The following is a 16,377-nucleotide window of genomic DNA, read 5'->3' on the forward strand; positions in this document are numbered from 1 at the left end:
TAGAATGTTGGGGATTTTCTATTATTTCGCCAATTATTTGGACTTGCTTTTCTTCTGAAATAGACATATGGCCTGGGCGTTTTTTATCCTGGACAGTACCAGTAGTTGTAAATTTATTTACAAGTTCCCTTAAATATTTACGACAAATAGGACGATCAGGAAAACGTTCGTTGAAAACCCTTTCAGTCTCTGAAAATTACGCGTTGCTCCATAAATAAAAATTGCTTCTACTTTTTCCTCCAATGGACGAGAATTAACCATTTTGAAAAAAACAATAAATTCAAACTGCCAAACAAGAAAAAACTGTGATACAAGAGTAATTTACCGGTTAAGGAAAAATATATTAAAATTTTTTTTCGAGTTTTTTTAATAGCTATTTGGTTTTTGGAATGTCTAAATAATGTTCAATAACCTTTAACGTGAAATGTGACATACGAGGGCGGTTCAGTAAGTCTTTAGAAACCAAAAAGTTAATCTTTAAATCCAAAATTCAATAATTATAAATTATTTGCATATTATTATTAAAAACGTTAATAAAATCGCAACAGTGTATTTTTTTGGCTGTTACTTTTAGACAGGTCAAAACGGAGTCCACCGAGTCCATGTAATAAATATTAAAAGTACTCAATAAAACCTTTTAAATGAGGTAACACAAGATTTCTATTTAATGCATTTATTCAAGATGGCGCTTATGTGTTATTTTGACATTTAGAACGGTCGTTTTTATGTCAAAATAAAATAGTGACGCATTTATTTTCGTACACTGATTTTTACCTATTCAAAAATCATAAAAATGTAAAACGTTAAAATAAAAAAAAATACTTTTTTATTAGGCCGCCATTTTAAAACGAGTTAAGATATAGGTCTAATATTTCAGGGTTATAAAGTACCCATTGAGACCTTTAAAATGAGGTACCACACGACCCCCCTTTCTATTTACAATTTTTTTCCCAAGATGTCGCCCAGCCGCCATCTTGGAATTTACAACTACCTAGTTTACAGTGAAAAATAGTATCTATAGACCAATTTACTTATGCCAAGTTTCAAAAAATTTTTTTGACCCGTTCAAAAAATAAATGGGGGGGGGGGGGGACTTTAAAGAAAAGCATGGTATAATGATAGTATTTTTAACCTTCAGTGAAATGAAATTATTAAACTACTAAAAAGTAAATTTGCACTTACCAACAAATGACGTTTGGTTGATGGATATGTTGCTAATTTTTTGGCATTACGTTCTGATAAAACAGAGTAACGGTATTTTTTTACTAAAAATTAAGCGAGCTTCTTGTGATTATATGCATTTGCAAATTTTTTTCTTATAAATAAAAATGCTTTACCTATTTTATATGACACTAAAATATCTGTGAGAAGAAGTTACAGCCAACACCAAAACACTAAACCCGAAACACTAGTATATCCCGAACGTTTGTACAGGCAATAACACACTAGTTAGTACAATTATAAAAAAAATCACTGCGATAATTGAAAGAGACTTATTAACAAAATGAACGTCTTTTCACCTAAATAAAATCCTCTTCTCACTCAACTTATTATCTAAGGCAAGCTAATGAACGAACTACTACTACTACAAGTGAATGCGGTTTTCCCAATTGCGGTGGTTTGCTCGAAGTTTGCGCCAAAACTGGCGGTAAATTTCAACAAGAAATTTCAAGAAATTCGCGAAACTTTGACGCAGGACGTGCGCACCTCGATTCCCTCCATTTTAACGGGAGCGGCATTAAATTTGTTCCCGGGGGTGTTGTTACAGTAAAAAAAGACCGATTAGGTCCCGGGGATTTGTAGATTTGACTGACTGATCGTAGCGGAATGTTTAGATTTTTTTATTGAGACGAATTTAGTTGGGTCTGATTGAACTGGAACTGAGCTTTTCTTATACTTTTTATAGACGTATGTAGGGTATACAGGGTATCTTTAAAAGGTTTAGTATTGCTTTAAGTCATTATATTTGCCAACAATAAAACACTGTGGATCTCCTTAATAAAGAAAATTAATCTTCGAATCACACTATTTTTACATAAGTCTTTGTCTTTTGAGAGAAAGCAAACGAGGCAATTCCAATGAGTAACTCCCTACTTAAGTCACTGACTCATACCCTTTCAATAAAAATAAATATAATATGCTGTTAGTGACTATCAGCAGTAGTGAATTTGATCAATTTATGACTTGTGCATATTATAAAGAATATTTTATAATAGTAGTACTGCCTTAGACTCTTTCATAAATAAGGAATTCAAATAAGGTTCTCGTAAAATATAAGGAGTTTTTAAGAAAGGGCCTAGTACAACGCTTGTATTAGCGCATGCAAATCTTAATTCTACTCTTTTGTAAATAAATATGTGCATCAGCGGATCTCCATATTTATGAGCAAACTCAGCTCTTCTTCTATCAAATAAGCGACAATTCCAGACTTAAGACCTTAGTCATCAGGTAATACGACTAACGTCTTTTTAATTAATTAGTTACTGAGTATACAACTTTTAGTCTCAGCGGTTGTCTTAATATAATTAGCAATTGTTCGACACGACAACTTTGCAAATTGCATCGCAGCGTTGCATTGAAAACATCTTGTCGAACTTGCATTGTCTTATTTATTTAATGTAACACGACGTTTCGGTTGGTAAGTATCTGCAACCGTTATCAAGTGTAAACTAAAATGGTGCTTGTAACCGAAAGTTCCGATGATGAAATTGATTTTGTAGGAGAAATCGATCCACCACCACTTTTAGATAAGCTTAATAAAGAGCCAGAAGTTGGCGAATTTATTTTGATAGAATTTATGGACAGAAAGAAATTAATTTATTAAATAGCTGAAGTGTTCTGTAAAAAGGATAGGGAATGCGAGGTCAAATTCTTGAGAAAGTCCGTTAAGTATAATAACAGCTTCATTTACCCCGAAATAGAAGACGTCTCATTGGTATGTTTGGAAAACATTAAGATGGTGTTACCAAAACCAGCACATGTGGGAACAACAAAGCGGCAACAATCTTATTTGAAGTTGCAAGTAAATTTTTCAGCTTTAGAAGTTCGTTAAAACATTATTACCTTTTGTCTTATTGTGGAACATGCAGTGTCTGGATGTGGAACATGTGCGTTCCACCAACAGACAACTGTTCTTCCTTCGTACAAACTTTTTTTAAATTAGTTTTTGGATGATGTTTGTTCTACCATAAAAACTTATGTTTAGCATTAATTTATTTTAATGATAATCAAACTTTGGTTGGTTCAATAAATAAGGTCAATACTTAGCAAAATCTATTTTGTGTCTGATTGTGGAACACTCTCCCCTACACGTCTGCAAGTCGTTGTTTTAAGTGTAAATTACTACTGCTACCATCTATAGTAAAAAATACGTTGTAAAAACAGCAGAGTTTTACAACAGTTGCGATACAGGTGCAACTAAATTTTGCACTGAAAACAACGTTGCAACTAGTGAAAATAAGACTAATCTCAACTTTTGTTACTTGGGTGATTAATAAGAGATTAAATTAGTCCAGGATCAAAATATCAGTTAAAGAGTGTTTAGACGAAGAATTATAGGACATAATCTCTAAATGTTTAAAGATAATAAAAAAACTAATAATTTCTTTTTCAAGGCTTAAACTTGTACTCTGTATTTTCTTCTTTATTTTTGTGGACAAAAATTAAAACCTCGTAAGCTAACGTCCAATAAAATGTCAAACTTGTCATTCTTGATACTTCAAAATAGGTCAATATAATTAAATATTTGGTACCTTCGTTGTAAACGTAACTTATGACAGAGTAAACGATGCAATCTTATTAGTGTTAATTTATATTTGTTTTTGTACTTGTAATTTGGGAGCACTTGATTGGGTACACTTGAATAATGATTAATAACACATTATAATTATTTTATTACTTGCTTTATTCTCCATAAGTGCAAGTTATACCAACAACTCAACCTACCACTACTCAAAACATCAGTTGTCTTTTGTCAATGTCTGACAAGCCATAAATAGGTAATTTCAAAGTATACTCTGGTTGTATACCTGACATCTCCCTTTTTTATAAAATAAAAAAAAATAAACATTCTATCCTGATTAACTTACAGTACTACATCCTTAAAGATCTAACCTAGTAGGTGCTCTAACTAATCTACCTCTACGAGTAACCACAGGATTTAAGTTTTCTTCTTCTTTATCCTCACTTTCTGCACTATACATCTCAGTGTCTTCTGACTCATTTTCACTTTCATTCCCTAGTTCACTTTCACTTAACTCTAAGAAACACTTTTTGTTTTTACCTTCATCCCCCTCATTGTCTGAGAAGAACCTAACCGATTTATATTCATCTTTCACCCCTATATCTTTAGTATCTGAAGGCACAACTTTTATGAAAATCCTATTTCTAATAAATATAGAGCCAGAATCAGTTTTTACTTGATATGACCTGTCTCTAAGTTTTTGGACAACCCTACCAGGCACCCAAATACCTTTAGGCTTTAATTGAATTACAACTTTGGTATTAGGCAAAATGTCTGGTAACTCTTGGCCTATTATAATTATTGTACTGTGCCTGTTGTGTTTTTTCCAAAAACTTAGTATACATCTTAGTATCTATTACATATGGTCTTAAGGTTTGCTCAGTGACAGGAATAGTTCTTTATTAAGAATAGTTTCAGTAGTTCTTAGATTTCTCGACATTAATAAGTTTGCTGGAGAAACATTGTCAAAAATTGACATATTTCTATAATACAGCAAAGCCAAATAGATATCTTTTTTTTCCTCTAAGACCTTTTTAAACATATTTTTAGATGTTTGAACATTTCTCTCTGTCATACCATTTGATTTGGCATAGGTTGGAGAACTAACAACATGAGTAAATTCCCATTCTTTAGTAAATCTTTTAAATAATTCTGACATGAACTGAGGTCCACCATCAGAAATAACTATTCTGGGAATCCCATGTCGGGAAAATATTGACTTCATTATTTGTACTACTGTAGAGCTATAAGTGTCAAAATTTAACTTTTCTATTTCAATATATTTTGAATAATAATCAATTAAAAGTAAATATTTTTCACCATACAGCTCAAACAAATCACAACCTACTTTATTCCATGGGATTAAGGGTATATTATGACACATTAAGGGTTCAGGAGTTTGGGATTTAGAATGTTTTAGACATATATAGCATGATTCAATTTTTTGTTTAATATCATTAGACATTGTGGGCCAATAAATTGAACCTTTAGCTAAGTCCAAACACTTTTTAACACCCAAATGGTTTTAGTGTACTTTGTTTAACATTTCACTGTGCAAACTTTTAGGTATTACTAGACAATTTCCTTTTAAAATCAAAATTTTATGCAAAGTGAACTCATCTCTGAATTTAAAATAGGGTTTTATACACTCCCTGACTTTTTTAATTGAATTGGACCACCCATTTAAAATAACAGTTTTTAATTCCTGTAGAGTTTTATCACTTACAGTCATTTTTTCAATTTCATTTAATTTTCCTTCTGTAACATTTATTTCCGACACTACAAGACATACTTGTGCCTGCATTTCATTATCAAAATTATCATAACTTTTGTCTTGAATATAAGCCCTTAATAAAGTATCTGCTATAATAAGTTTTTTGCCTGGCTTATAGTATACTTCTAAATCATATTTTTGTACCTGTAATAACATTCTTTGAAGTCTAGGAGGGCACTTATTTAAAGGCTTTTTAAAAATTGTTATTAAAGGCTGGTGATCTGTCTCCACTTTAACTTTTTTCCCAAAGATATATTCATGAAACCTGTTTAAACCAAAGCATATTGCTGCCATTTCTTTTTCAATTTGCGCATATCTTTCTTGGGTTTCAGTTAAAACTTTGGAGGCAAATGCACACGGTAAATTATTTTGAAGCAAAACTGCTCCTACCCCTGACTTTGAACTGTCTACAGAAATTACGCTTAGTAATTTTGTGATATCAATAGATCATTATTCTATAGGATCAGAGGCAGTTTTAGAGTATGATTAAAAGAGCGTTTTTTAAACTCACATGAGGACAAAAGAATTACGACACCCCTTCAGTGGTTGATCAACTTTTGATTTATTTATTATTTATTATTATGGTGGCACTGGGTGAAGAATTTAAAACACATAAAAAAGGTAAATATATATTAAAAAAAAACAACATAAAAATAAGGCAACAAATTATAATGTAATAAATAAATTTTACTGACCAAGGTTATTACCTGATTTTAGGTAATAATAACATTACTGCCTGTGTGCAAATATTTTTTTTTAACTTTATTCTCTGTATATTTTTAACATCCAAGCATCGTTACCCCAAACGGTTGCTTTATCGGGCATCTGAACGGTCACAACTCCTTCATCCAGAGACCAATCCAACCGTCCACTAGCACCAAGCAATTCAACTTGTGTAGACTCATTGAATAGCGTAGACACCCTCAAGTACTGACGCATATATATTTCCATTTTTTTGCGTAAACCATACTCCACTGGTAACCGTATCATTCTGATGTTCTATCCAAGGATTGCTTTCATATATGGCCTCACCATTAACATTTAGCCAGTTGCCTAAATCGATTAGCCTTTCTTGATATATCGGGTCAATATGGCCTTCTTTCGTAGGTCCCACATTGATTAAAATGTTCCCGCCACAACTTACCGTTTCGATTAAAAGCTCTATAAGTTGCTTGCTGCTAGCATATTCGTCAATGTTTGAGTTTCTCCTGTAGCCCCACGAGTGCCAATCAATGGTCATGGCGTTCTCCCATTTATGACCCTGCAATACTCCTGGATTGTACCTGTCAATGCAGGTATGGATGTCTCCATGGACACACGGAGTATTTTTGCCCCATCTATCGTTCGTTAAAACGGTATCTTTGACTGGACTCTCGTTAAAAAGCCACGTTAAAAACTCGGTGGCTCTCCAATACTCATCGGACATGTCCCACTCCCCATCGGACCAAAATATATCTGGCTTATAGTTGTTTACTAGCTCCACCATTTCTGGATATACTTTTTGATCTATAAAGTATGTGGTGTTCTCTTGTTGATCAGCAATGTACAGCGGATGAAACCATTCTAATAAAGAATGATAAACACCAAACTTTAAACCGCAAGCTTTTACTGCCTCACTGACTTCCTTCACTATATCCTTATGTGGACCCATATCAACTGAATTAAATGAGTAGGTGTATTTAGAAGGCCACATGGTAAAACCTTCATGATGTTTACTAGTGAATACCACATACTTTGCACCAGATTTCTTAAATAAATCAGCCCACTGGGTTGCATTGAAAAACTCGCCTGTGAGCCTCGTGGCATACTCCTGATAAGTAAATCCGGGTTTCTCCGTTTTGTTTAGAAACCGAACGACCTCCTCCTTACTTTGAGCCCTCCACTCGTTCCAGAACCATTCGTCTGAGAATCCTGGAACAGCAAACAGTCCCCAGTGCACGAATATTCCCACTTTGGCTTTATCGTACCAGTCCGGAACAGTTCTGTTGTCTATGTGTTCCCAATCGTTTGTTATTTTGGCATAAATCACAAAAGGTATTAGACTTAATAGCGTAAAAATGATTAGGCACTTCATTTTAGTTCGTATGTGATGTTAGTATGATAAATCACTGTATTTATATCAAGTGAAATTACGTCAGAGAGGATTATTGATTGTGCTGAATCAATCATAAAATATGATTTTTTCGAGAACGTTATTTATCCTAAATATTTTACTTATCAAGCTTTAATATGATTAGAGTCATTGTATTGGATCTGAAGTTAGATATGGTTAGTAAAAAAGTCTCTTCAACATTCTTCCATGTTTTTATGTCCTGTGCTACCTGGAACCAGTTTCCACCTGCATTTTTCTTTACATCATGAGCCAACCACGATCTTCCTCTTATTTCTTTATTTGCTATTATGTTTCTTAGACTAATGCCCAACATTGCACTTTTTATGATTCCCTGACAAACTCAGAGTTTTTTAGCACTTTTCTCTATATTAGTCAGTCCTTAAGTTGTCACTAATGAAATACCCGTATCCATACACTCTTTAAATTTATTGGTATTTTTTAAATTTTAAGTATTAGCAAATCCGCAACCGGTGACAACTGTTGGGACGCGTGGAAGGCTCCGGAAAGTGGGTTTAAGTTGTCGCGTCGCCGCTAGGAGGCCAGTTGACAGTTCAATTCGGAATATTGGCGCGATATTTAAATCGGACATAAACGCTAGTAAATAAATACGATGCAAATTAGTCTTAAGTGATCGTGTTTGGTAGTGTCAGTGGGTAAATAAATCAGTTGATCAATTGAGGCTATGAGTGCAAAAACGGACTAACCCCAATATTATTAAGTGCTAAAAAATAGGTTTAAAAAAAATACGAAAATGTAAGTGCGCAAAACCCTTTTAAAAGGATATTTCTGTAGTTCGAATTAATTGAATGTTCTTGAGTGTTACTTAAATTTGCGCAACTTGTTTTAAATTTTTGGATATGGCTATAATATTCGATTTTTCTATGTGGGTTAGTGCATTTAAAATAGATTGGGTTTTTAATGGGTTACCATAACTTAAGCTATTATAAGTATTACGTCAAAAACTGTATTACTCGTATTGTCACGAGAATAAATAAAAAAATATAGAAACTTTATTTTTTTATTAAGTAGGTAGTTATTAAATACGTAAAGTTTCTTTTTCCTCAATTGGGCCAACTACTTCACCTCCAGTTGCTTGAGCAAATGACCTCAGATTTTTATGAAAATCTTGGTATATAGGAAATATGAATTCCATGAACTCAAGGAGATCTTTATTTTAGCTTCATTAATGGCACTACCATTTGGGTATAAAAGGGGAAGATTTTAATCTCCTTGGAAACAGATTTCCTTTTACTAAGATCTACTGTGTTAAAATAAACCTATTCATTATTCGAGTAATTATACTAAATAGTATTGGGAAAAACTAAAATAGTATTGGGATAATCTTTTCTAAACCTTAACCATTGGATTTTGAGCCTCTCCACCATTGTTTTTGTTTCAGATACTTTTGTGTTTATTATGTTATTTTCAAGTTCCTTTGTGGAAAAAAATCTTGACTTATCCATTTCTATTATGGTAAAGGGATGTCTTATGACTGTATACCAGTCTTGAGGTATAAAAATATGTGGATGGAATTTCTTTTCTTTTTCCATGATTTCGAAATCTTTGTTGCATGTTAAATAGAAATGACCACTTACAAGGAATTTATGATCTATTTCTTCCATAGCAAATAATGGAGATGCAGTAATATAGTTACATATCAATGACATTTTTATATTACGATTCTGACCACACACATAAGTCTTTTCGATGTAACAAAGTTTTTTATGTAATATAAAATACAAGATCCCACCTCTTGCGGCCCCTTGGAAGCAATACTTTCATCCCATACAAACATGAACGAATTATTGGTTCCCATTTCATGTATATTAAAGCAGTAAGTCCATAACTGCCTTTTATAGTAACAAATGCCTGTGGTAAGTACAGGTGTAGGAAGAGTCTTCATTAGATCAAAACAGATGACCGTTGCGTTTCCACTTTTTGCCAGTTTAGTGACTTTTTTTTAGTGTGTCTCTAGCATATAAACTTCTTACTTTTAGTAGCTCAGTGAACTAACTGAGGATAGTCCACTTTGCTTCTTTAGTCTTTCATCAATAATTAAGTTCAATAACTAGTTTAGTGCTGCCATCTCGTAACGAAAAGGAATTGGTTGTTTGATCTACTGTGCAATAAATAGATTTAAACTTGACGGATAATATTCTACAATAAAGCCGATTTTGAATTTTTGTGGGTCCGATATTGCACTTATAGCCTCAATTTACACCTTAAGTACGTAAATTAAATACTTTTTTAAATATTTTAAATGTCCTTACAAAAGGTTAATGTAATTTTTAGTATTTGTCTTAAAACTGGCCTCACTTGAGTTTACACTATACATTTTTCTGAGGTAAGTTCGATTTACTAATACACAGCAAACGCTTGGTCAATTCCGGATCTTCCAGGTCACTTGGTAACCGGCAATTTTCCTTGACATATTTTGGTTGGAAATTACATTTAGGAGTGGTGCTATTTCAGGTTTTTCACGCTTTACAGTTTCGGTTAGGATTTTCGGCCATTGAGAGAAGTATAGGGAAGTTCTAACAAAAAATAGCCATTATTTAGGTCAGTTTTTTATAGACGATATTCTAGGTGAAAATAAATAAGTTGTGCTAGTTTTATAGCATAATATATGGGCTTCTTCTGTCACTTGTTCACTATTTACATGCTAAGTGAAAGATTATAGTTTAAAACACCCAAGAAAGAAATAATGAGACGCTTTATCCCTTAACATGAAAGATGAGAAAATTAAAAATTAAAGTTTTAGTTTGACGTGGTTTTTATCAATTTTGATCCGCTTTTCAAGTAAATAAAAGTTCAGATTTATAAAGTTTATTTAGAACGGAGCTTATTAACATTTTTCAACGGAGATTTTCAAATTCCCCTCGGGTTTACCGCATTTTCTACTTTTCCGGAGTTCGTGGGCGGATTTGCATGCAAAAATCTCGTATTTAATAATAACCCCAGGTAAAGTAAGTTGATAAGATATTGGTAAATGGTCCATAGCATAGCCGTACATGGGTCTTATCATAAATAAAGGTTTATACATAAATTATTTATTACATTGCTATTCATTTTTTTAACGATGTTTGACCATTAAGGTGACCATTGACTTCAAAGTCCAATATCTCAGAAACTAATAAGAATATTATTATGAGACAAAAATCATAATAATCAATGGAATATTCTTTACATACATAATTTAGAGTTCTTACCTGCATAAACAAAAATCTCAAATGTATTGAATTTTTTAAGCTGAGGTGTCTCTCTTATTCTGCTAATTATATTTATTTAATTCTATTAAACTCACATTTTTAAACACAGTTAATTTCAAAGATGATTGAATTTTTCATATATAAGAACGCTTATAATTCACTTAACAAAAAGGGACTAAATATAAAAAAAACTACAAATATAAATAAATAACATTTTATTTTTTTTTAATTATTTTCAACAAACATATAACAAAAAATCCATATACTTATGTACAGAATATGAGGTCACATGAGGTTACAAATATCACAAGGGTCCTTTACCTAATTAGAACTCATTCGATGAGTATTTACAATAATTAGTCATATTTTGCAAAATAATAAGAAACTTATATTGGTTGATATAATGCCCGTAGGGCCTAAAGACCAAGTTGAGCAACAATTGTCGCTTAATGAAATTAAATTTAATGCAATTAAATAATAAATTAATTTTAATGGAAAATGGTAAAGAAAGAGGGTCATTAAAAATTAATTAAAATTTTTTCCTTTCAAGGTGCAACTTGATCTCTAGTGCGTAAAGGGTCTTAAAATAGCAAAAAATTCGATCAAATTTTATTAAGAGTTGGCTAATTAAAGTTCGACGTTTGGCTCCTCTAAGATCATCTTCACCTTTTTTTTTTAAATAATCTAATAAAAAACAAGTTTTGAAACGTCAACGTTTCGACCCAGATTATTCGTCTTCAGGTAGAAATGCTGATTTTTTTTTGTGCCAGCTCAGTTTTAATTTTAGTCAAGGGCATAATGAAAATTTTGCCTGAAGATGAATTTATTTGGATCGAGACGTTTTATGTGTAATGAAAGTGCGCTTACAGAGTTGATAAGCATATTTTTATTTTAAATATTTAGTTGCTCTTGTATTGATACTTATTAATTTATTTTTTTATTAAATAATTTTTTTTACTTCCTTTTTTACTATATTTTTTTCAACGTTTCGTCCAAAAAAAGAGCCATCATTATGAAAAAAAGCATTGATGATGGTTCTTTTTTGTACGAAACGTTGGTAAAAATACTTGAGTCATATTATGCTAAAATTTTAAAGGGAATTAAAAATTGTGTCAATAGAGAGAAAGAAATATTTTTTTTAGCTAGAAGTGAATAAATTAATTAATAAAAAATAAGAAAAAGAATTTAAAAGTGGTGGAATTTTTTCCTGAAGATGAATATTTTGGATCGAAACTTTGATGTGTAAAAAATAGCACTAATAAAAGTGCGTTTACAGAGGTGCCAAATTGGATTTTTTTTCCAAAATTCAAGGGAAAAAAAACAAAATTTTTTTTTTTTGGTCGACGTTTCGTATGAAAAAAGAACCATCGTCAAGGTTTTAAGTAATGATTGGTAAAAATTTAAAAAGATTTAAAAAATATAAGAAAAAAAATTAAAACATTCAAATTTCCGTCAATATATAAAAAAATTAAGAAATTGACCCAATTATAATTTTATGCGAAAAAAAATATATAACTGAAAAACAATTTTATAATTAAAAGTAAATAAGTTAATTAATAAAAAATACAGGTACGTATTAGAAAAAAAAATTAATGATAGTCAATATTTGATGTCAAATACACTCTTTGACACACCCTGTATATACTCCTTATTAAAGGGATGAAAATCTCTTAATTTAATTCTCAACTTATTGGTAAGTGGTGGAATTTTTCCTGAAGATGAATATTTTGGATCGAAACGTCGATTTGTAAAATATAGCAAAAATTAAATTGCGTTTACAGAGTTGCCAAATTTGATTTAATTTCCAAAACTCAAGGCAAAATAGAAAAATATGATTTTTTTTTGGTCGACGTTTCGTACGAAAAAAAAGCCATCATTAAGAAAAAAAGTCCTTGACGATGATCCATTTTTGTACGAAACGTTGGCAAAAACACTTCAGTCATATTAATTTTAGAAAGCTAGAATTTTAAAGGGAATTAAAAATTATTATAAAAAATATGTCAATAGAGAGAAAAAATTATTTTTTAATTAAAATTGAATAAATTAATTAATAAAAAATACAGGTACGTATTAAAAACAAGACATCGATACTATAATCCAGCTTTAGATATTAAATCTACTTTTTGACACACCCTGTATAATTTACCTTTCAACTTATTGGTAATTTTCCTGAAGGTGGATATTTTGGTTCGAAACGTCGATGTGTAAAAAATAGTAGTCATAAAATGCGTTTACAAAGTTGGCAAGTTTGAATTTTTTTCCAAAATTCAAGGTAAAATATAAAAAAAATATTTTTTTTTAGTCGACGTTTCGTAGGAAAAAAGAGCCATCCTCAAGGTTTCTATTAATATTTGGTAAAAATAATTGAGTCATATGCTATTCTCAAAATAATAAAAAATTATTAAAAATAAAAATTAAAAATGTAAAACTTGTCACAATTATCATTTTATACAGAAAAAAAAAATATTTAACTGAAAAAACAATTGTATAATTAAAAGTAAATTAATTAATTAAAAAAAAATACATTCAGTAAAAAAAAATCGATGATGCTTAAACTTTGATGTCAAGTCTACTCTTTGACACACCCTGTATATATTCTTTAATAGGAGTGTCTATTAGATTTGAACTTCTTAGTAACAAAATTGGTATTTTTCCTGAAGATGAATATTTTACATCGAAACGTCGGTGTGTAAAAAATAACAGAATTAAAAAATTGCTTTTACACAGTTGCCAAATTTTAATTCTTTTCCAAAATTCAAGGGAAAATATATAAAATTATTTTTTTTTTATTGACGTTTCGTACGAAAAAAGAGCCATGGTCAAGGTTTTTATTAGTAATTGGTAAAAATTTAAAGGGAATATTAAAAAAAATAAATGAATTAAATTTCCGTCAATTTATGAAAAATTAAAAATTTATGCGGAAAAAATATATATAACTGAAAAAACAATTTTATAGGTAAAACTAAATAAATTAATTAATAAAAAATACAGGTACGTATTACAAACAGCAAATCAATGATAGTCAAGTTGTTATTTTTCCTGACGATTAATTTTTTCGATCGAAACGTCGACGTTCCAAAACATATTATTATATCGACTGCTGTAAAAATAACAATAATAAAATTGTGTTTACAGAGTTGCCAAATTTGAATTATGTCCAAAAATTCAAGAGAAATATAAAAAAAATGTTTTTTTTTAATCGACGTTTCGTATGAAAAGGAGCCATCATCATGGCTTTTTTTCGTAACTATGGCTCTTTTATTGAACAAAACGTTGATAAATATACTTGAGTCATGAGACACTTTACAAGAAATAAAGTTATTTTTAATATTAAAATTTAAAAAAAAAACATTTTTTTTATTAAAAGTAAATAACCTAATTAGGAGGTGAGAGTCTGATCTAGAAAATTGATATTTTTAATTCCAAATTGATTTGATCAAATTCTTTGCCTAATCTTCATATATAAACAACATCCCTTAATAAAATACATAGTATTACAATAGTCTTTAGATCAATCCAACTAAAGTTCGAAACGAGCACTCCATACGCTACAAGTTTGACCATAAAATGTTCAAAATTCCCAAACACCTGAGTATATTATGATCAATCGGAATCACAGTACCATACAACTGCTAATGCCTGACTTATTATATAACAAAACAAGGAACATTATATAAAAAATACAACATATACTATGACTTAAAGAACACCATTTCCGAAAGACACGCTAGCACAATACAAATGATATATACAACAACCAAAATACATCCTGTAACCTTTGACAGTGTAAACTTATTGAATATAAGTGTGACATATAAAATGAGTCCGACCAATATAAGGGACATTATTGTATATACTATAGAGCCCGATTCAATCCCGATAAATGAATCGTTGTTTATACCCATCGTCATGGTCTTAAAGAACCAGGGCATCCCTAGGGAGAAGAGGATGTTCATCGTGTTGGCTCCCAGGGAATTTGACACGCCCATTTTACCTTCACCTAAAAATAAAACAAATATCTTAGTACGCAGAAATCGTTACAGAATTTAAATTTAGTAAGTGGTGCACTCTCGCGAAGTCATTGCTCAATATATACAGTCAGTTGTCTATAAATTACTAGACATGTGCTGCGTTCTTAATCCTCAACGAATTTTTATGTTTCATGGAAATAGTCGACTCACATTTTTTTTAAATATCTCAGAAACTATAGAAGATTTGACTTTAGTTTTCCAGAAGATCCAGAATGTTACTGAAAGGTGAGGTGCGGTAGAATGTGAAAAAAGACACTTTTGACCCTCAACTCGGTATAAATGTCACTCAGGGATACAGAATTCATGGACGATCGCTATGAAATAATATATCCCGTCTGTAATTGATCTAGTCACGTCCAAAAAATATTATTTCCAGAAGATCCAAAATGTCACTGAAAAGTGAGGTGCGGAAAAAAGTGAAAAAAGACACTTTTGACCCCCAAATCGGTATAAATGTTACTCAGAGATCCAGAATTCATAAGCGATCACTATGAATTGATATCTCCCGTCTGTAGTTAGTTAAGTCACGTCCAAAAAATAACTTTTCCAGAAGATCCAGCATGTTACTGAAAGGTGAGGTGCGGTAGAAAGTCAAAAAAGGCAGTTTTGACCCCCAAATCGGTATAAATGTCACTCAGTGATCCAGAATTCATGGACGATCGCTATAAAATGATATTCACCGTCTGTAGTTGGTCCATTTACGTCCAAAAAATAACTTTTCCAAAAGATCCAGAATGTTACTGAAAGGTGAGATGCGGTAGAATGTGAAAAAAGACACTTTTGACCCTCAACTCGGTATAAATGTCACTCAGGGATACAGAATTCATGGACGATCGCTATGAAATAATATCTCCTGTCTGTAATTGATCTAGTCACGTCCAAAAAATATTATTTCCAGAAGATCCAAAATGTAACTGAAAAGTGAGGTGCGGAAAAAAGTGAAAAAAGATACTTTTGACCCCCAAATCGGTATAAATGTCACTCAGAGATCCAGAATTCATAAGCGATCACTATGAATTGATATCTCCCGTCTGTAGTTAGTTAAGTCACGTCCAAAAAATAACTTTTCCAGAAGATCCAGCATGTTACTGAAAGGTGAGGTGCGGTAGAAAGTCAAAAAAGGCAGTTTTGACCCCCAAATCGGTATAAATGTCACTCAGTGATCCAGAATTCATGGACGATCGCTATAAAATGATATTCACCGTCTGTAGTTGGTTTATTTGCATCCAAAAAATAACTTTTCCAAAAGATCCAGAATGTTACTGATAGGTGAGATGCGGTAGAAAGTGAAAAAAGACACTTTTGACCTCCAAATCGGTATAAATGTCACTCAGGGATCCAGATTTCATGGACGATCGCTATGAAATAATATCTCCCGTCTGTAATTGATCTAGTCAAGTCCAAAAAATAATTTTTCCAGAAGATTCAAAATGTTACTGAAAAGTGAGGTGCGGTAGAATGTGAAAAAAGACACTTTTGACCCCCAAATCGGCATAAATGTCACTCAG

The 16,377-nt window shown here is 31.5% G+C and overlaps 3 protein-coding genes across 3 annotated transcripts in view; all 3 read right to left on the reverse strand.

Annotated features, from left to right (window-relative positions):
* LOC126745662 (calcitonin receptor-like) overlaps positions 1–1,624 on the reverse strand; it is a 112,645-nt gene extending 111,021 nt beyond the window's left edge. Inside the window, exon 1 of the mRNA XM_050453608.1 lies at positions 1,338–1,624. The gene's annotated coding sequence lies outside the window, so the exon portion shown is untranslated. The remainder of the gene's footprint in view (positions 1–1,337) is intronic.
* A 4,508-nt stretch (positions 1,625–6,132) lies between these two features.
* Positions 6,133–7,599, reverse strand: LOC126745661 (alpha-L-fucosidase-like). The gene is given in 2 exon segments (XM_050453606.1): positions 6,133–6,438; positions 6,440–7,599. Coding segments are annotated over 2 exon segments (1,311 nt in total). The 5' UTR covers positions 7,591–7,599; the 3' UTR covers positions 6,133–6,278.
* A 3,439-nt stretch (positions 7,600–11,038) lies between these two features.
* The window catches only part of LOC126745659 (sodium/potassium/calcium exchanger 4-like), a 28,583-nt gene continuing 23,244 nt past the window's right edge, over positions 11,039–16,377 (reverse strand). The window contains exon 10 of the mRNA XM_050453603.1: positions 11,039–14,838. Within this exon, the coding sequence (XP_050309560.1) occupies positions 14,531–14,838 (308 nt within the window). The 3' untranslated portion in view covers positions 11,039–14,530. The remainder of the gene's footprint in view (positions 14,839–16,377) is intronic.

Source organism: Anthonomus grandis, chromosome 16 (genome assembly GCF_022605725.1).
Source record: "Anthonomus grandis grandis chromosome 16, icAntGran1.3, whole genome shotgun sequence".
Classification (NCBI taxonomy): Eukaryota; Metazoa; Arthropoda; class Insecta; order Coleoptera; family Curculionidae; genus Anthonomus; species Anthonomus grandis.